Source organism: Electrophorus electricus, chromosome 1 (assembly GCF_041902795.1).
Source record: "Electrophorus electricus isolate QZ-2024a chromosome 1, ASM4190279v1, whole genome shotgun sequence".
Taxonomy (NCBI): Eukaryota; Metazoa; Chordata; class Actinopteri; order Gymnotiformes; family Gymnotidae; genus Electrophorus; species Electrophorus electricus.
The window spans coordinates 29,916,859-29,937,501 of record NC_137497.1 but is presented as its reverse complement, the minus strand read 5'-3'; the positions used below and the strand labels follow the sequence as shown (position 1 = coordinate 29,937,501).

General features: G+C 38.9%; 3 protein-coding genes across 4 annotated transcripts in view; 1 reads left to right on the top strand and 2 right to left on the bottom strand.

Moving 5' to 3' along the window:
- The first annotated feature begins 1,420 nt into the window (after positions 1 to 1,420).
- LOC145659525 (choline transporter-like protein 4) lies at positions 1,421 to 12,934 on the top strand. Its single transcript, XM_081722383.1, has 15 exons — positions 1,421 to 1,454; positions 6,275 to 6,344; positions 7,221 to 7,333; positions 7,593 to 7,715; positions 7,878 to 7,977; positions 8,280 to 8,372; positions 8,576 to 8,678; positions 8,957 to 9,216; positions 9,372 to 9,466; positions 9,553 to 9,656; positions 9,924 to 9,997; positions 10,256 to 10,326; positions 10,442 to 10,536; positions 10,769 to 10,853; positions 12,918 to 12,934. The coding sequence occupies exons 1-15, from the start codon at positions 1,421 to 1,423 to the stop codon at positions 12,932 to 12,934; spliced, it is 1,437 nt and encodes a 478-aa protein (XP_081578509.1).
- On the bottom strand, positions 11,589 to 20,355 carry LOC145657886 (frizzled-6-like). Of its 2 annotated transcripts, XM_081714362.1 has the most exons (5): positions 19,309 to 20,334; positions 18,288 to 18,436; positions 17,278 to 17,688; positions 15,206 to 15,250; positions 11,589 to 14,271 (listed from the first exon to the last, which is right to left on the bottom strand). In XM_081714362.1, the coding sequence occupies exons 1-5, from the start codon at positions 20,266 to 20,268 to the stop codon at positions 14,124 to 14,126; spliced, it is 1,713 nt and encodes a 570-aa protein (XP_081570488.1). In that variant the 5' UTR covers positions 20,269 to 20,334; the 3' UTR covers positions 11,589 to 14,123. The 2 variants fall into 2 exon arrangements, with proteins under 2 accessions (XP_081570488.1, XP_081570485.1); XM_081714359.1 differs by lacking the exon at positions 15,206 to 15,250 and having other exon boundaries at positions 19,309 to 20,355.
- LOC145659524 (syntaxin-17-like) overlaps positions 20,298 to 20,643 on the bottom strand; it is a 4,309-nt gene continuing 3,963 nt past the window's right edge. Inside the window, exon 4 of the mRNA XM_081722379.1 lies at positions 20,298 to 20,320. Within this exon, the coding sequence (XP_081578505.1) occupies positions 20,298 to 20,320 (23 nt within the window). The remainder of the gene's footprint in view (positions 20,321 to 20,643) is intronic.

Genomic DNA, 20,643 nt, shown 5'->3' with positions numbered 1-20,643 from the left:
CTGTAATGGATAGTCATTATATATATAAAACAATTACAATGCTGCAAAAAAAACAAATTGTCAGCAATATCAATGGCTAATTTAAATGACAATAAGGTAGAAACTGAATTATAAGAAGAAAGCCATATATTCATCTGTTTTGAAAGAATTCAAATAGTTAATATCACTGTGGCTAGTTGTACTGTGCACTAAGATATAGTTAGCTTCAGCTTGTGAATTGTATTTACAACTTGGATATGGATGTGAACTTTAATTTCCAGCATGTAACACAATTTTAAAATTTTACCCAGCATAAAGGTGTTTCCCTTCTGATCAGTTCACCTAAAATGATCAGAATCCAAATGTGCTAAAATGTGCTACCTAACCAACTATTGTGCTTTTCTAGATTCTCCATTTACTATCTGGATCACACCACACCTCATTTCAACATCTCTTCACCAGACTTACACACAGAGGTATTCTGCAGAGGTCAGTGAAAGGAACTGGGTTTTGGATTTCTCTGGCCATAACTGACACCAAAACAAAATTAAATACAGATTATGGACAACATACATAAAATGCCACAGTACACAGTATGATTTTGGTCCCACAGTAACTCCCTTTGGTCACTGATGTTCAAAATATCAGTGAAAATCAAAGCAGTGTATATTTGGCAACACTGTAAAGCATTTGAGTAGGACTTTGTGTAGACATCTTCGAATTCTTGAGATGTAGTTCCAACGTAGTTGCTTTCTACATTATTTTTTTTTCTTTCAATGAAACATGTCTTTAACTGAAACATGTCAAAAAAATAATAATAATAATTAAAAAATCTAAACGTATAAAAGAATCAGGGCAGTTAGTGTTGAATTTGCTGTGTCCAAATGTTAGTTTGGCTACAAGGGACTTCACATGAGATTCAATTAAGCAAACAGTATACAAGATTTCTGGTCCTAATACATACTGACAGTATGTGACAGCAGGTAAGAGGCACATTTTGGCACTTCAGATTTGGCATTCTAATTTTTTTGCTTGTCCACTGGATTTTTAGATAATGAATATGTCAGGCACTTGTTGGGTCTGGACAGTACTGAGCATTTGTCTTTTATATTTGATGTTTTTAATGAAGAGTGGTTCAAGTGATTTGGCTAAATATTTGCGGTCATCCCAGATGGAAGCAAACGGGACGGGTACGAAAGTGGCACTGTGTAAGCGTGTGCTGTTCACACATTGGACTTGGAACTGTCCTTGGATTGGCTGTGCTCTGCAGCCACCTCTGGAAGTGTGGGGGCGGAGCTTAGGACGGGGCTCCGGAAGGAAAAATGTTGGACAGGCAGCTGCACCTCTTCTAGCAAGTCATTGGGCTTCATCCTGTACAGGCAGCACAAAGACTGTCAATGAGACACTGACTACTACTTACTGCTGATGGTTGAAAAAGTCGATGGCATACTTCTACCAGGGTAAAGTTACCATAGGTGAGATCTTAAAGCATGTCACAATAATAAGAATGTCTCCTTTGTTGTCATAGGTTTAAAGGCCAAGCACCACCTAATAGACCTCCCTAAAGAGTTCACATTATCTTAGATACTACAAAAAATGCACATGTAAATTAAAACTAAAATAACATGTTCACTGAAGTAAATTGAAGGAAAAACCCAAAAAATGTCGCTCTGGAAATTCCAGAAAGTTGACGAGTGATGTCACTGGTTGTCATCAGACAGTGTGCTAACAGATATGAAGCTGCAATATGCACATTACCAGTAACCAGTGTAACTGGAACCAAGAAACTGGTATATGCTGTTGCAGTAGTCATGCTTGAGACAGTGGACAAGATAGAGAAAACAGTAGTGGTGATAGAAACATTTAAAGGAAGCAATATGAGAAATTGCAAAAATACCAGGGACTGAAAGAAGAGAGAATGTGGAGGGTTAGCATCAAGGTTGTCCCAGTGGTGATAGGGGAACCTGGGGCAGTGACTCCTAAGCTCGAGGAGTAGCTTCAACAGATCTCAAGAATGACATTGTCAATCTCAGTCCACAAGAGTGCAATCCTGGGAGCAGCAAAGCTAAAACTTCCAGACCTCTGGTAGAAGGCCCGATTGCCGAGCATGAAAGGGCCACAGATGTGAGACAGATACACACATGCATACACACAAACACACACTCTCTCTTTGTCTTTCTCTACAAATATACTAGAGCTGAGGAAGTAAAATTTGTGTAGTGCATGTGCCTTATCTTCAGTCAAAGGCTAAAATAACCTCTCATCTGTTGGAATGAAAGAAGAAATTTAAGTTAATTTCAGAAAGCATTACGTTCTTTGTTGTCATGCTTAAAAACAAACCTTTGACAATAATTATATATATATATATATATATATATATATATTTTTTTTATTTTTATTTATATATATATATATATATATATATATATATATATATATATATATATATATATATATATATATATATATGTGTGTGTGTGTGTGTGTGTGTGTGTGTGTGTGTGCGTGTGTGTGATTTGTTTTCCCACTGTACTTTACTGTATTATTTTTACTGTGCTAAGTGTATCAGAAATCAATTTCATTAATTTTTCACAGAAGCAGTATATATAGTAGCTATCTTAATCCACTGTTGTTTCGTTAGCAACATTGTAAAATCATATAAATTTAGCCATCGATATCTTTTATTTTTGTATTCTTCTTCATCAAAGGAATCAAACCCTCAGGCTCTAAAGCTCCGTTACCTTCGCCGCTATTTTCCAAAACTGCTGCAACTTCAGCAGCTGTAAACTTGTTTTACAACATTTTTGGAAATGTATCCGACGTGAAGGGAACGCCGTAATGATTTCATGATTGTTTATTGTTTAGTTTCACACAGATTGACACACAAATTCATCAATAACACACGTAGAAATGGATCAGCTCTGAGTGACAGACGAACAGACGAATCACACGGCGATCGTCCTGTGATTCGACGATGAATGACGGTAAAATGTACTAAAAGTGTTACTCGATTGGGGGCGGGAGAGTCTTCTTTTAAGCGCAGACTGACTGCAGACTTTTATTTATCTCAAATAAACAATCAATCAGGGTCCATGTCCTTCCTGATAAAAATTGGAGTTGGGAGCATTCATTTATTCTGGCATACATTACAGACTTTAAAGTTTTTTTCAGAATTGTCAAAAAATTATTTGTCAGTCGCATAGACGTAGTTTTGGGAGGGGACGGGGTGCGTGTCATTTAGCCTCAGGTTATATCTTGGTGACAAGCCTAAGGTTACATTATTATGTAAAGATTATTTTATTATTTGTTTAGCTTTTTTTAGTACGTTAAAAGCACAGTAACCTTGGACAGTTTAAGCGTATAGGCCTAAATATCCGACGCATGACATAGCAAGCAGAGTGTGAGCATCGCACAGCATGGAAGGCAGGTGCTCGCGACCAAGATGCCTTTGTTGATGAGCTGAGAATGAGAACGTGCTGTGACACGTCACAATGTGTCCATAACCTGGAATGTGTGCGTCATAAGAACAGAGTATCATATGTAAGAATATTTTTTACTGTAACATTACACATTGCGGACTCTGTGTGATCGAAAGTGCAAGGAGGAAGAGTACGATGGTCAGGAAACCGCATTATAATGGTGAGGTGTTTTTTTTTTGTTTGTTTGTTTGTTTTTTCAGATATATCCATCCATATGCCAAAGATTTTATGAGAATCCCATACGCCATATGCAATGGTTAACAAATAAACATTGTACAAAACTATCATGTACATTTCATGTTAAAATTATAATAGCTCTTACATACTTGCTAGGTCTATTTCATATTAAAAACATTCATGTAGTGTACGATCTGTAACTATGTATCAGATCAAAAGCATATGTGTACAGAAGGTGTCATAAAAATATGTAACTGTATATAAAATGTGTTAGACAAAATATAGAGTACCAGTCAAAAGTTCAGACACACCTGACTGAATGTATGTTTTTCATAGGTTTAAACTCATTATATTCTATGTTCTCAGGGGAACCTTTCCCATATGAGCCTTTTTTCAGGGGACCAGTTAGCAAGAGGTGAGTCCTTAAATCTCTCAATGTTCCTCCCATTTACTCCTTCATATCAGTTGACTTTAGTAAACTATTTAAAGCACACACATCATGGATCACAGAATGTCTGTTATTAGCTCTATACAAGAAATATATGAAGGCCATAGATCTACTAAAACTTATTTGAAAGTCATTTGACTTAGCTAAATAACTTTATTACATAATTGAAATGATACAAGTGTGTAGCAATACTTCTTGTTTTTCTTCAGGAGTTGTACAGACATTATCTGCTGTATGGCTTTTGTGGCTGCCATTGTCAGCTATATGCTTATTGGCATCCTGGGTAAGAAACATTTCCAACTACACTTTCATGGAAAAATGATTATTCTGGGCTTATAAGAAAGGTCTTTTACACATGTATGGCTTGTGAGATATCCTTCTAACAGAGGTTCTAACACAGCTTTGTTGTATGGAGACCCTCGTCATGTCCTGTTGCCCCGGAATTCCACTGGGATGTTCTGTGGATCTGGAGTCAATTTGTAAGTCCCTCACATACTGGATTAGTATTTATGTCTTCACAGGAATACCAAAACAGCACACTCAGTATGTAAGGAACACTGTCAATATTCTCTCAAATGAGTAGAACTAGCATTACAGTGGAGCTGTGCAGGTTCAAATCATGTGGATACATTAAAGAGCAACAGTGCAAGATGGGTTAGATTTTAGGTTAAATATTTTCATGATTGGCAATTCACAGCAACAAGTGGACCCAATCAAATCACACATGTTTAATGATTGCCTCTAAAACAAAGGGTCCAAACTCAGGTCTAGGAGTGTCACAACACTACGGAGTTTATTGTTTACCCCAATCAAACTCACCCTAGAAGAAAGAACATTTAGGGGAGTAATGGTGTGACTACACCACTGAAGCCTGATACACATGCTCAAAAAACTGAATAAAAATAGTTTCTTTAATTGGCTAATATTCATGTGTCAAGCTGCATTTGTTTCCAGCATCCTCTTGTGTTTCAGTGACAAACCAAATGTCCTCTACTTTGACGTTCTGAAGTGTGCCAGAGCAACCACAGAAATGGATGCCACTCTAGAGGGTCTCCAGTGTCCAACCACTCAAGTGAGATTTCCACAAAGATTTCCTGTTGAAATTGTACAGAGGCTGAACACGTTTGAATGTAGCCTATTAGAAATCTGCACATGAGACTCATTTATTACAAAACAGTTTATTATGTAGTATGTGAATGCAAGTTTGTAAGTCTGGGGGCTTGGGTATCTTTTTGTTGCTTGGCTTAGGAGCCTTTTTCTGTATCATGCAATGAACAATGAAGTGTAGATATAAATATGAAAAGCAACACTGTGTTTAGCTGCTCAAATAAGATCTCCTTCACTCTGTGTGTTTGTGCATTGGCTTGCAGGTCTGTGTTAAAAAATGCCCTTCGGAGTTCTGGAAGTTGCCCCCAGAGGCGTATGCCCCAGATGCCCTACCTAAAGACTTCTTTCAGCAGCAGTATTGTGATCCTAGACTTGACCTTGCCCAAACCACAATGGTAAAACCTCACACTGCAAATGAGCAATGTAACCAACTTTATCGCTGGCAAATAAATCCTCACCACCCCCTTGACAGAACAGAATCTGTCATATCAGAAGTCTTTGCAATATGCAACCCTTTGTTCCAAGTAGATGGAATTAATTCATTGGTTAAGCCAATCACACATACATAGGATTCAGTATGTTAATGAGATTTTCACATGCATTTCTACTACAGAGTGTTCAAGACATCCTCAATCAAGAGCTTTGTCCGTATTTCTACACCCCAAGTAAACCAGGTACAGACAGCAGGATTACCTTTACAACTACCTGTCTATTTGTCCATCCTGTTTTGTAACAGTTTGACTATGCTATGCACTAAAACATAACCAAACCACCAGGACTGTGCATTTACCGCCATCATAAGTCAGTAGGTTTCATTTTTAAAGTCATATTATTTTTCTGTTTCTCTGTGTCTCTCTCCCCTCAGCACTAGGGAAATGCCTGCCTAGCTTTGAACTACAGGACGTTCCTCCAGACTTCTCTCTCCCTGGATTCGCTTCCGTAGATGAAACAGTCAAGCACATAAAGAGTGCTATGGAGTAATCCTTCACACACACTCACACACACATATGCATGGATGGTTGGTGTTGATCTATAAGCTGCTTTTGCTGACCAGTATTTTTTGCTTGCAGCTCTCTTGTTTCAGGATTCAACTTTAAGTCAGTGGGGTTACGGATTTTTGAGGATTTTGCTACATCATGGTATTGGATATTAATGTAAGTTAGTTTTATACAAGATTGTATTACCCCCAGACATTGTATAGTGTGTGTGTGTGTGTGTGTGTGTCTCTGTGTGTGTGTGTGTGTGTGTGTGTGTGTGTGTGTGTGTGTGTGTGTGTGTGTGTGTGTGTGTCTCTGTGTGTGTGTGTGTGTGTGTGTGTGTGTGTGTGTGTGTGTGTGTGTGTGTGTATATATATATATATATACAGAAAGATTTCAGTTGATTTTCCTTCATCAATCTGCATAGAATACAATACTATATGCAATACAATACTACATATAATACTGGCCAGCGAGATCTAGGGAGACTGTTTGTGGTTTCAAACTTCTTCTATTGGAGAATGATGGAAGCTACTGTGATCTTGGGCAGTTTCCAAGCTGCAGAATATTTCTTGTAACCTTCCCCTGATCTGTGTCTTGACACAATTCTTGACACAATTCTCTGAACTTCATGACTTGGCTTTCACTCAGACACTATGAACTGTGAGTCCATAAACAGACAGATTTCTGCCTTCCCTGATTATGTTCAGTCAATTCAGTGAAGCACAGGTGAACCCTAATGAAGTTTAAAAAAAATTACAGGGACCATTGATAGAAGTAGGATTCAACAGAGCTCAATAAAAAGTGTCTTAACAACAGACCTCAATATGTATGTTAATGCAGTATTTCAGACTTTTATTTTAAATAAATGTACAAAACATTATAAAAACCAATGTTTGTTTTCTTGTTGAGGAGTATTTTATCTAGATTGATGAGGAAAAATAGTTAAATCAATTTTAAGATGAGTAATACACAACAAATTTGAAACTTTCTGTATGCATTTTAAGTAAATATTTCTCTCTCTCTCTCTCTCTCTCTCTCTCTCTCTCTCAGAGGTCTGGTGGTTGCTATGGTTGTTAGCCTCATGTTCCTCCTGCTTATGAGATATCTGATGTTCGTGCTACTGTTGGCTCTCATCGTGGGAGTGCTCGTAGCTGCAGCGTATGGTAAGCCTGTACAATACATGTTTTAACATACCTGCCATTAGCGACCAGCTCACTGGGTAATAATTAAGCCCTTCATGAATGGTCTCCTGCTGCACTGAAACAAGGAAAATACCAAATTACTGTGGATGGTTCTATGACTGGCACTGATTTGCTGCCCTATAGTGTATGAACTCTGCATGGGACCCTTAATTTTAAAGACAAATTGCAGGGGGTTAGATTAGTGAATGAGGATGTAAGCTGTCTACTCTGTCTTTCTCAGGTATCTACTACTGTTACCGGGAATATAACCACTACAGACACTCCAAACTCACCCTCGGTGACATTACTTATAATTCAGAATTCTCTGTCTACCTTCAAGTGAAAGAGACGTGGCTGTTCTTCTGTAAGGGCTATCAGATTTTCTCACAAGACATGTATTGACAGTATATAAAGTAGAAACAAACATGTTGTAAAGAAAGGAATTTTTCTAAGAATGGACGCATGGCTTTGGTTTATACTGTTGCTGTATGTGAATGATTTTTGTGTGTTTGTGTTTATGTGGCAGTGGTGAGCCTGTGTCTTTTGGAATTCGTAATTTTACTCTTCCTGACACATCGGGGGAGGAGAATATCTGTTGCATTGGCACTGATCAAAGAGTCCAACAGGTAGAGCTTTTTAGGCCTTCAGACACATAGGCGGTAGTAAATATATCCATTGCCAGCATTTCTTTAAACAAATGTCAGCCATCTGCTATGTCCTTCTTGTTTTTGTTGTTGTTGCTGTTGTTTATAAACAGAAAATCACCTTGGATACAAGAAACCCATTAACATTTTTCTTCAAATCAGTGCAGTCTCGGCATTCCTACATTATTACTCATATAAAGCCACTTCGCGGGGGCAGCCTGTATAAAGGCTCTCTTGTGCTCTTAAGGCTACATGAGGCCTTTTGTGCTCTGTGCTGTGTGTAGGGCGGTGAGTTGTGTGACGACCACACTGGCTTACCCCTTGGTGACGTTCCTGCTGGTGGTGATAAGCATGGCCTACTGGGGAATCACTAGCCTGTATCCTCTGCCACTTCCTCTTCTCACCTACCTTCACTTCCTGCTAACAAAGCAAGGCAGTAACTGTATATCTGTCCTCGCCACTGAATTAGTGCTGTAGCTTGGATTGTATTGGTAGTTTGTTGTTGAAAATGTGCTTGTGTCAGTATTTTGTGTGTAGAGTGTGTGTGTTAGGCTGTGTCCTTGACCATTACTGCCCTCAGGTATTTGGCCACATCAGGTGCTCCTGTATACCATGTCGCTGCTCTCAACTCCTCCATAGCCAACTGTAGTTCTATGACAGGCTCAGAGATTTGCATTCCCAAGGTCAGTCGCCTACACACACCCACACACTATAAACCCAAACTGTAATATTGTTCCCTTTCAAATATATAGTATAACATTCACATTTTGCTATTTGCAGCTTCATACAGACATAATATGGTGAATGTATATGATATTCATATGATATTCATACTTCACAATGACTTATTTTAGATGCATTCAGATTACTGACATGTTCCAATAGCCTGGTAATGATTCATTTCACATCTCTTTCCTTTTATTTATACTGTTGTTGTTGTCTTCTTCTTGTTTCTTTTCAGGAATTCAGTGCTTCTCTCCATCCTGATTGTCCATCTGTGCGCTGTGTGTTTTTTAAATACGATGACACGGACTTGTTCTCAAGGATCGCACCCTACCTGCAGATCTATAATTTGCTGGCTTTCCTCTGGTGCGTGAACTTCATCATCGCCCTGGGCCAGTGTACACTAGCCGGTACCTTCGCATCCTTCTACTGGGCCTTCAGTAAACCAGCAGACATTCCCCCGTACCCTCTCTTACAAGCCTTCATCCGGACACTAGGGTACATAGCACTCGTGTTTCATCCCTGCTCCGCTCCGATTGCTTTGATATCAGCCACACCCGAAAGTACATTCCCTTGGTTTGGTGACTACTAACCTAGTACAGAGTCCTAACTGCTCCCCACCTCTAAAGTCTACTAAACTGCTTTTTTTCAAGGTGTCATGTCGGCTCTTTAGCATTGGGTGCTGTCATCCTTACCATATTCCAGGTCCCTCGGATGTTACTGGAATATCTTGACCATAGGTTCAGAGGTAACAATATATATAAAACCTTCATGACCTTAGTCCTGCTTTCTCCTGTCTGTAACTGTAATGTGACACAATTGTCTACTCCACAGACTGCCGGAATTTCTGTTGTCAGTTTGTGATGATGTCCCTCAAATGCTGCTTTTGGTTCCTGGATAAATTCCTCAAGTTCTTCCACAGAAACACCTATATCATGGTGTGTCTCATATCCAGCTGCACACAAAAAAATGATCGATGCTGAAATAACTGTTTTTATGTGTCTTCAGTGATCGGTTGTCTAGCGTTAGTATGAGTATTAGATAAAAACTAAATGAAAAACTGTATGGTGTATATTAGTATGATATGGTTTTTTTTTCACTTTGTGGTAATAGCATCAAAGTATGTAATTGTGTCCATATGACTAGTGAAATTTACTGAGTGTACAATCTGACTCAACATGCTGTTTGTGGTTGATAATATACAGATTGCTATACATGGAAACAATTTCCATGTGTCTGGCAAGAATGCTTATATGCTCTTGAGGAGAAATATTAACCGGTAAGTCCTCAGACAGAGGAGATGTTTCGTACATATTATTGAACGTATGGGGTTGTGTGTGAATGTGAATGATTTAATGTTGCTGTTGTGGAACAAATTACTTCCATTTCCTTGTTTTGAAGGCAAAAATATTAACTGGAGGAATTTATCAGTACATACTCATGTGAAAATAATTTGTATACATATTTTTAATATGAGTACCAATTGTTCTAGCTCAAGTTTAGCACGATGTCCTTGACCATGTCCCTCTGTCCACAGGGTGGTGGTGTTGGACTGTGTTACAGACACACTGCTGTTTTCCGGCAAGGTGCTGGTGGTCGGATTAGTGGGTGAGAAATACAGTGTGAAGTCATGTGTATGTTACCCATACTACACTTCATCACATTTAAAAGGTACAACACACTTTAAAAGGTAACTCTGGGGGTTTTCTACATTCCCTGTAAGGTCTGCTGGCTTTCTTCTTCTTCTCTGGGAGAATCAGGCTGCCAGATGACAATTTCCAGATTCAGCTGCTGCATTACTACTGGTTGCCCGTTATCGTATGTATTGCCTCCACTGTCGGATAACCTCAGAACAAACTCAAGTGCTGACACTTGCTTCTGTGTGAGATCAAAACATCAGCATATTCAGTACACTGTATAAATGGGTTTAATGACAGCAACTGTAAAGTCACTTTATAAATAACCAGGATTTACACATTTATTCTGTAGAGCAGTGCCTGTTATAGTACTGACGGCCCAGCGTATATATCTACTACTGCTGTTTTTTTAGACGGTGATGGCAGGAGCTTACTTGATCGCTCAGGGCTTCTTCAGTGTGTACAGCATGTGTGTGGACACCCTTTTTCTCTGCTTCTGTAAGCCACACACACACTCACACACACACACACACACACACACACACACACACACACACACACACACACATACACTCATTCCACCAGTTCATGACACTGGGCACACAGTTGAAAGCTTGCATGGTCCAGTCCCTTTACTTCAGAGAGAGTAGAATTATAAAAAACATTATTAGCTCACATTTCAGTCTTAAGCTACTATATATTCCAATCAACAGGACTACATTGTTTTCACTTCCACTGTAATGTTTTTGTCTCCTCTAGTGGAGGATCTGGAGCGTAATGAGGGCACCATGCTGAGACCATACTACATGTCCGGGTCTCTGTGGCGAATCCTCAATAAGTCCTAAAGAGCCTTAAAAAAGACAGCTTTCGACCACATCCTTTTCCAAACTTTTCATAAATAAACCAAACAAGCATTTATGTTAGTATTTTTTTCTTTGTTACAGTAAAACTGCTCAGCATTCTGATCGCTGCTATAATGTTCAGAAGACAGCTGACGGGGCCTCTTTCAGGACTGATTTGGTTTTGACCAAACAGCAGACACACACTGGATGTTCTGGCAAACACTGAGTAGGAGTAAGCTTGTGCCTAAATGTGGGGTATATGAGAAGTTTTAGTTCTTTGCTAACTCCTGATTATGCATAAAAGATCACATTCCATGGTATGCTACGATATTATTTTTTTATTTCTGAGTATAATAGAGAGTATACAAACTAGTAAGAATGACTGAGCTAATTGCAAATTTTCTTACTTTATTAACTGAATACTATTTTATATATGAAATATGTGAACGTTTACAACATATAGAATACATTTATGATGTGATACAACAGTTGATAAAAAAACAATAAGAATATAAAATCCCAGAAATCTATTTTCCTTTCTTTTTTCACACGTATGAAGTCATAAGCTCATCCACATGGCCCGTTATGACCAATACATGCACCATTCTGAACAGGCTTAGAGTAATTTTGATTTTCACACAATGCAATTTTTACAGAAGACAATGCCTTGAAAAAATGTCCAGTTCAAATGGTTTATACAGACTGGTTCTCAGCACTAAAAATGTACAGTACATCATTCATTACTTTCACTTTAAACCAATATATTTCATTTCTGGTTGGATTTTCTCTCATAAGGATTAATACCAATCAATTAAGACAGGTTTTCAATTAAAGACAAAGGTATAGTTGCCAGTAATAACTGGAACTTTAGAAGGGATCTAGCTCATTTGTATCACTGTAAAATATTTAACACAGATTTAGGACAGCTGGTGGTGTGCATCTAATTGTTAACATATACACTAGTACATCCACTAAAGCCTACCATAATGATATCAACACCAAATGCAACAAAGTAATTTTGTTTCCAATGCTGAAAATGTTAAATGAGAGTGAAACCAACAGAAAAATAGTTTTTGGCCTAGGCCAAACAAACGAGACATTACAATGGGCATGCCCCCCTTTAAAAGATTCACAGTAGTAATGTAAATATATGTATAATTTATTAATGTAACATAAAACAGCAATGAGAAAAATGCAAAAATACTATGGTGAAGGACATTGTGACAAAACACCTTGTGAATGACTATATTACAATCCTGTTTGGACAAGTTTGATCCTCAGTCTCTACCAGTGGTTAATTGTATCTTCTTATTAAAAAAAAGGAACCTTGTGGTCTGTAATGGATGGTCATTATATATATATAAAACAATTACAATGCTGCAAAAAAACAAACAAATTGACAGCAATATCAATGGCTATTTTATATGACAATAAGGTAGAAACTGAATTATAAGAACAAAGCCATATATTCATCTGTTTTGAAAGAATTAAAATAGTTAATATCACTGTGGCTAGTTATACTGTGCACTAAGATATAGTTATCTTCAGCTTGTGAATTGTATTTACAACTTGGATATGGATGTGAACTTTAATTTCCAGCATGTAACACAATTTTAAAATTTTACCCAGCATAAAAGTGTTTCCCCACTGATCAGTTCACCTAAAATGAACAGAATCCAAAATAGAGAGCCACATTTAAGAACCTTGATGTAAATTTCAGATGTAAACAAGGTGTAGCACTAAATAACAAGAGCCGCTTGGTTGTTCCCTTGAACCACTGAAACTGAATTGGGGAATGCTAGGGCTCTGTTCCAGTGTGAAGACCTTTCCAGTGATACTTCATCAATATTTACAAGAAAAAATGTGCTAAAATGTGCTACCTAACCAACTATTGTGCTTTTCTAGATTCTCCATTTACTATCTGGATCACACCACACCTCATTTCAACATCTCTTCACCAGACGTACACACAGAGGTATTATGCAGAGGTCAGTGAAAGGAACTGGGTTTTGGATTTCTCTGGCCATAACTGACACCAAAACAAAATTAAATACAGATTATGGACAACATACATAAAATGCCACAGTACACAGTATGATTTTGGTCCCACAGTAACTGCCATTGGTCACTGATGTTCAAAATATCAGTGAAAATCAAAGCAGTGTATATTTGGCAACACTGTAAAGCATTTGAGTAGGACTTTGTGTAGAGTTGCTCTCTACATTATTTTTTTTCTTTCAATGAAACATGTCTAACTGAAACATGTAAAAAAAAAAATAATAATAATAAAAAAATCTAAACGTATGAAAGAATCAGGGCAGTTAGTGTTGAATTTGCTGTGTCCAAATATGTTAGTTTGGCTACAAGGGACTTCACATGAGGTTCAATTAGATGATACCACACACTTCAGGATATAGAAATTACTATATTTTGTAATATATTAATTATATTTCCTGATATTTTCCCAAATTAATCATTGTCATTTCTCTGTGTAACATGTCAAAGGCCTGCGCAGATTTCCATTACATGTTTGAAGCTAAAACATTTTTAAATTACTTAACTACCACACCAATAAGTTACTTGGCATGCTCAGAAGAGAATAGCATGTGCTCAGTTACCAAGCATCTTAAGCAAACAGTATACAAGATTTCTGGTGCTAATACATACTGACAGTATGTGACAGCAGGTAAGAGGCACATTTTGGCACTTCAGATTTGGCATTCTAATTTTTTTGCTTGTCCACTGGATTTTTAGATAATGAATATGTCAGGCACTTGTTGGGTCTGGACAGTACTGAGCATTTGTCTTTTATATTTGATGTTTTTAATGAAGAGTGGTTCAAGTGATTTGGCTAAATATTTGCAGTCATCCCAGACGGAAGCAAACGGGACAGGTACGAAAGTGGCACTGTGTAAGCGTGTGCTGTTCACACATTGGACTTGGAACTGTCCTTGGATTGGCTGTGCTCTGCAGCCACCTCTGGAAGTGTGGGAGCGGAGCTTAGGACGGGGCTCCGGAAGGAAGAATGTTGGACAGGCAGCTGCACCTCTTCTAGCAAGTCACTGGGCTTCACCCTGTACAGGCAGCACAAAGACTGTCAATGAGACACTGGCTACGACTTACTGCTGATGTCTGAAAAAGTCGATGGCAGACTTCTACCAGGGTAAAGTTACCATAGGCGAGATCTTAAAGCATGTCACAATAATAAGAATGTCTCCTTTGTTGTCATAGGTTTAAAGGCCAAGCACCACCTAATAGACCTCCCTGAAGAGTTCACATTATCTTAGCTACTGCAAAAACAGTATATCTGAATTAAAATGAAATTCAAGTAAATTTATGTCATATGTGAATTAAAACAGCGAAGTCAAGTAAATTGGCGGAAACACCCGATGACGTTCCGTAAATTCCAGAAAGTTTCCAAGTGATGTAACTGGTTGACAACAGCGAACAATGTCATGATCAAATACCATTATAACTGACTTAGACTGTGAATTTTCCAGTGCTGATCCTTCAAATCCTGAAGATATTTTTAAATTTGATGAAGATTTGCAGTGACAATGGGGGTGACTGTATCAGAACAGTGAAATTCAACCATTAAGACTTGAGCCAGAAATAGAAGAAGCTGCACCAGAGAGCAACAGACAACCTGACCCATTAGTCAGAATTGGGAATTCCTACTAGTAAAAGCCTTTTATATTAGCCATTATACTGAAAACAGATCCTAAAAGTAAAATGTATTACTACAAGGAATCTTGTCTATTAAAATGATTTATAGCAGGGGTGTTTGATTAGCTGGTTAGCTAGCTATTTCTCATTTTACTAGCTTGTCATGTGTCTAAGTGGCATTAATTAGTTAACGCTAGCAGTGCTCCCATTGGCTAATATCCAATGTCTTAGCTAAGCTAGCTAATGCATTTGCTTTAGTGGTCTAATATGTGTTTTTGGTAGGTTAATCATATGTCTCTAGGTTATATATGTCAAGCATTAAAATGTATGCATTATAATTACCTTCTCTTCTGTGTGGCTGACTTCTGCGTATTTCTAGTGCTAAATCTGTACATTAAAAAACCTGAAATAAGTTAACCACTCAAGTTTTTGGAAAGATGCTGGAACATTATGAGAAATGTAGCTAGTTCGCTAAATAATGAACATTAGAAACCTTTTTATGACAGTAGCTTTTAATGACAGTAGCTAAGGCTAGCTAGCTAATTGCAAATATTCAGTTATCGTTATTGTTGTAAAACCAATCTATGTTAAATTCACATTCACAAGATAATCTATAAATCTCCATAATACAACTATGTGGAGTACTTTTAGCCTATTATGGTTTCAGCCACAAAGCTTAGCAAGTCGGTCAGTTTTTGCACTACAGATAACGGAGTAAGCGTCCGGCCCTTTCCAATGTGCCCTTTTAAAGCTGAATTTTGTCAATTTTGGGGATACAACACACCTTTTTATCATTTTGTATCATTTACTGCATCAACTTCTTATGATAAGCGGTTTTAACAGTTACTTATCTGAACAGATTTGCATTAAAAATATCTGTGATTAATTTACAACTAGACATACTGCTAATTCAAGATATCTCTAAATACAGTTTGAGTTGACATAATGCTAATTCAAGATATCGCTAATTACTTTGAGTAGACATAATGCTAATTCAAGATATTGTTATTTACAGTTTGAGTAGACATAATGCTAATTCAAGATATTGTTAATTACAGTTTGAGGAGACATAATGCTAATTCAAGATATCGCTAATTAGTTTGAGTAGACATAATGCTAATTCAAGATATCTAAATACAGTTTGAGTAGACATAATGCTAATTCAAGATATCTCTAAATACAGTTTGAGTAGACATAATGCTAATTCAAGATATTGTTAATTACAGTTTGAGGAGACATAATGCTAATTCAAGATATCGCTAAATACAGTTTGAGTAGACATAATGCTAATTTAAGATATCGCTAAATACAGTTTGAGTAGACATAATGCTAATTCAAGATATTGCTAATTAGTTTGAGTAGACATAATGCTAATTCAAGACATCTCTAATTACAGTTTGAGTAGACATAATGCTAATTCAAGATATTGTTAATTACAGTTTGAGGAGACATAATGCTAATTCAAGATATCGCTAAATACAGTTTGAGTAGACATAATGCTAATTCAAGATATCGCTAAATACAGTTTGAGTAGACATAATGCTAATTCAAGACATCTCTTATTACAGTTTGAGTAGACATAATGCTAATTCAAGATATCGCTAATTAGTTTGAGTAGACATAATGCTAATTCAAGACATCTCTAATTACAGTTTGAGTAGACATAATGCTAATTCAAGACATCACTAATTAGTTTGAGTAGACATAATGCTAATTCAAGATATTGTTAATTACAGTTTGAGGAGACATAATGCTAATTCAAGATATCGCTAATTACAGTTCGAGTCGACATAATGCTAATTCAAGACATCTCTAATTACAGTTTTACTAGAATGAATGATGTCACATTTGCCGTTGATTTGTACAGGAGATTCAAAATATCTGAAATTCATTATTCATATATGCAATATAAATTTAAGATAGCCAAAATGATATTACCACTAATTGTAAAGCAAATCATAGGTATGTCCACTTTGTTTCTGACTAGTTATAAATCTAATTCAAGATTCAAAAAATGTCTTCATGAATTAAGATATCTTAAATTGTATTAGGGAGAGTCAAACAAAACCCATTATATGTTAAAACCGCTTTCCATACTAGAGTTGTTGTTCACCATCTACATCACACGGTTGACATTTATGATAGATTCCAAAGACAGCGGGTGAGGCAAAACAACAATTTTTAAGCTGTATTCCAATTTTTAAACCCAATTTTTAAAAAAGAAAATTAAAAATTTGAACGATGGATAAAAAACCATCGATAGTCACAATTTAGAAACTCAAATTTTCCTGTTTTTATGTTTCTGACACTCATATTAGCTGATTAAAAGGGATTTGACCTGAGATTTTTAAACTGGGCTGCACATATAAACCTGCAGTGTAACACTGAGTGTTTTAGCCAGCAGTTGAGCTTACCTGCCCTCAGGGACTCTGCGGAGGCTCTCTGTTCTGCTGCTCACTCTGCTGGAGCTGCCAGCCTTGCTGCGTCTCTCTGCCTGCAGTGCTGCGCTCCTTTCCCTGCTTCCCCGGCTAGATGCCCTCCCTGAGCCATTGCCTTGATCTGTCTGCTCCCGTGCGGATGCCTCGGATGAACCCCGCAGCTCTGGCTCCGTGCTGTGGGTGGTTGCGTGGTGGTTGCCCGTGCCGATGAGGATGGGGGAGGTAATGGCTGATGGAGCGCCGGTGTTGGTGCCCATAGACTTGGAGATGACTTTGAGCTTGTGCGAGCCGGGCTTGTGGTGCTTCTTCTTGTGCTGCACATGGCTGTTGTGCTTTAGGAAGAACTCGCAGGACTCCTGCAGGACACGTCGACTCTCGCTGATAGGACTGAGAGTGGGAGAGAGAGCATTCTCATTGTGTAATTGTAGTGCTTTAGTGCTTTTCAGTGGACTTAAATCATTAGCTGGTATATGAACAGATGTCACAAAGACCAACATAAAAACATTCATATCTAGTGTATTTCTATCTGCTATTTAGTTCTGGTTTGGTTAATGCCAAAATCTCAGATTTAAGGTAACAGAACAGCTGGGCAGTCACTCCCGTTTACAGAGAGAAGAGCAGATTAATCTAATGTCTGGACTAAAATCTGACCGGGTGAATAATGTTCAAGTTTAAAAGTTGTAATATATTACCAAGGGCACCTGAGTTAGAAGGGCATGAAAACAGCCCTGGAACACTGAGAAGCAATGTAGAAGATCTCTTCAATGCTTACTCCTGCAGATATGCCTCTCTGCCTTTACCTTACAACCAGTTGTAATGACATTGTTGCCAATCAGTTGAATTCATAGGTTATTGATTAGATAAACTTGGACAGAGTTTAGATTCAGAGCTCAGGGCACAGGACTTAGGGCATTAGAGATTTCAGATCAGATGGTGATTCTTCATAGAACTTTACAGTCTTCAACCACTATGTTTAACAGGCTCACTCTTTCTTGCGTGTCCTGTTGAAGAAGTAGGCCCACTCTGAGCAGGTTTTCTTGCTGCTGACCCAGAAAACAGCCGAGATGCCCACTACCAGCGTCATCAGGTATTTAACCAGGAACAGAGACAGGTCTGGCCGAGCAGCAACCGTTCTCTGGAACCCCAACAACCAAAACAACAATCAAGTCAAATTGTATTCAAGAAGAAGACACGGGGTTTCTTATTAATGTACTGAACTGTGTTGTAACTGTGTTAGTAGTGCCAGTTTCATGTTACTGGGAATTCTGCACCAGCACATCACTAAGAGTGATGCGTTTGCATGTACGTAAAGAGTTTTCTATGTCTCTATATACATACGCACTCATACACACACACATACACACACACTGTGTGTGTTGACTGTAAAGCATCCTTGAACATTACAATATTTTGTTGTTGTTTATCTAGTTTCCTCTCTACACTTGTAAAATTCAGTGTGACACAATAACTGATGTATATATATATCATGTATATCATGTGCATCAAGTTAAGTGTGCTCACACCTGTGTTATGACATTAATGTCACCTTAACTAGTGGCAAAAAACACAGCGACAAATAATAAAAACAAACAAGTAAACAAACCATTCTAGCAGGCCAAAATGGCTCATAGACAACAGCACTGTATTTGCATCTAAACTTATTCCAGTGCAATTGCTGGTTTACACGGACTGCTTATGCCCATTTTATTTTCAATATTTTGGAGTACTGACCCTGAATCTGACACTGTTTGAGGTTACATGTGTGCATTATTTATTTATGACAAATGCAGATCTAATTTTTCCATTGTTCATCTCAAAGTGTTCAAGGTTGGATGCATTTCACTGTCACTGGTGTGTTGGTGTACCCCCCCCTAGAGTGTTTGGAGCCCACCAATAGGACATACAGGAGCACCTCAAAACCACTGCTGCTTGGATTTACAGAGGAAAGCGTTTGTGTTTGGCTCATAGGGAAATATGACAGTGAACAGGGGTGAGGCCGGCTCTTACTCTGTAGGAGCAGGGGATGCTGTACTGCTGACAGTGCTCGTTGACCCAGGTGTTCTCCCAGGTGCTGCGCTGTGCTTGCTCATACAGGTAGCAGGCCAGCAGCGTGAGCAGGGGCAGCAGGTAGAGGCCGCTGAACATGCCGATGCGGATCATGAACTTCTTCAGCTTCTCCTGGTTGCGCTCGTCGTGCTGGATCACCTGCCGCACGTGGTTCAGTGAGACGATGCCGGCCAGCAGGAGTGAGAGGCCAGCCAGCACTCCCAGGGCCTGCGGGGCCAGCACGAACCAACGGAGGGCAGCCAGATCGTACAGGCCCACGAAGCACACGCCGCTGATGCTGTCACCCTCCACCTTGTTGAGGGCCAGCAGCATGACGGTGAGGCTCCCCGGGAGGCCCCAGGCTGCCGCGTGGAACCACACCGCTTTCTTCTCGATGGCCTCGCAGCTCCATTTGGGCCCCGCAGCCAGGAACCAAGTGATGGTGAGGATGACCCACCACACCATGCCAGCGGTAGAGAAGAAGTAGAGCATCATGAAGAGCAGAGTGCAGCCTTTGCTCTGGCTGCCCTGCACCACAGTTGCAACGGCACCTGGCTGGGTGGGCTTGCTGCACGCCGCCTCGTTGCCCAGCAGGAAGCCAACAAAGTAGATGAGGGACACAATGCTGTAGCAGACGGCATAGAAGATGATGGGCCGCTCCGGGTAGCGGAAGCGCTTGACGTCGATGAGGAAAGTGAGGAAGGTGAAGAGCGTGGCACACAGGCAGACGGCAGAAGAGATGCCAATGAAGGTCTTGGCAAACTCAATTTCTTGCAATTTGAAGTACATATTGTCGCACGGGGGCGCACAATCCTGGGCACCCAGGAAGGAGGAGCCCTGACCAGGGCGGGTCTTCAGCTGCAGGGGACACCAGAAGCCCAGATCCCTGCTAGCTGATGGGGAAGCTTTAGGTGTGGTCATGTCCTTTACAGGTGGGCCAGGAGATCCATTTACAGAGTCACAGGGCTCCAACCTATTACAATAAGAAGAAAAACTAAACCAAATAGATTGGGTAAGCTAAACTTGAGTATTTCATGGCTGAAAAGAAAAACCAGACTAATAAAATTTGGAAGTACATCTTTCACACTACTAAGCAAAACTCTATAAATAGGCACCCATAAAGGAAAACTCATCTTTTTTAATACCCAGTTAGAAAGAGACCATAATGATACTGCTCAGTCATTAAGACACCGAATTATACTCAACGAACACCCTTCTTTACCAAGAATTCATAAACTGTTGTTATGACATGTTAATAACTTTCTATATATACTTGGTTATGCACTAGGTGGCCTT

Coding starts and splice junctions, on each gene's coding strand:
- LOC145659525 (XM_081722383.1), top strand. CDS start 1,421: ATGGCATACTTCTACCAGGGTAAAGTTACCATAG. Junction 6,345..7,220: donor TCATGGTATTGGATATTAAT/GTAAGTTAGTTT, acceptor TCTCTCTCTCAG/AGGTCTGGTGGTTGCTATGG. Junction 7,978..8,279: donor CTGATCAAAGAGTCCAACAG/GTAGAGCTTTTT, acceptor TGCTGTGTGTAG/GGCGGTGAGTTGTGTGACGA.
- LOC145657886 (XM_081714362.1), bottom strand. CDS start 20,268: ATGACCACACCTAAAGCTTCCCCATCAGCTAGCAGGGATCTGGGCTTC. Junction 15,251..17,277: donor CGCAGAGTCCCTGAGGGCAG/GTAAGCTCAACT, acceptor TTTAATGTACAG/ATTTAGCACTAGAAATACGC. Junction 14,272..15,205: donor TCAGCCACACAGAAGAGAAG/GTAATTATAATG, acceptor CTGCCTGTACAG/GGTGAAGCCCAGTGACTTGC.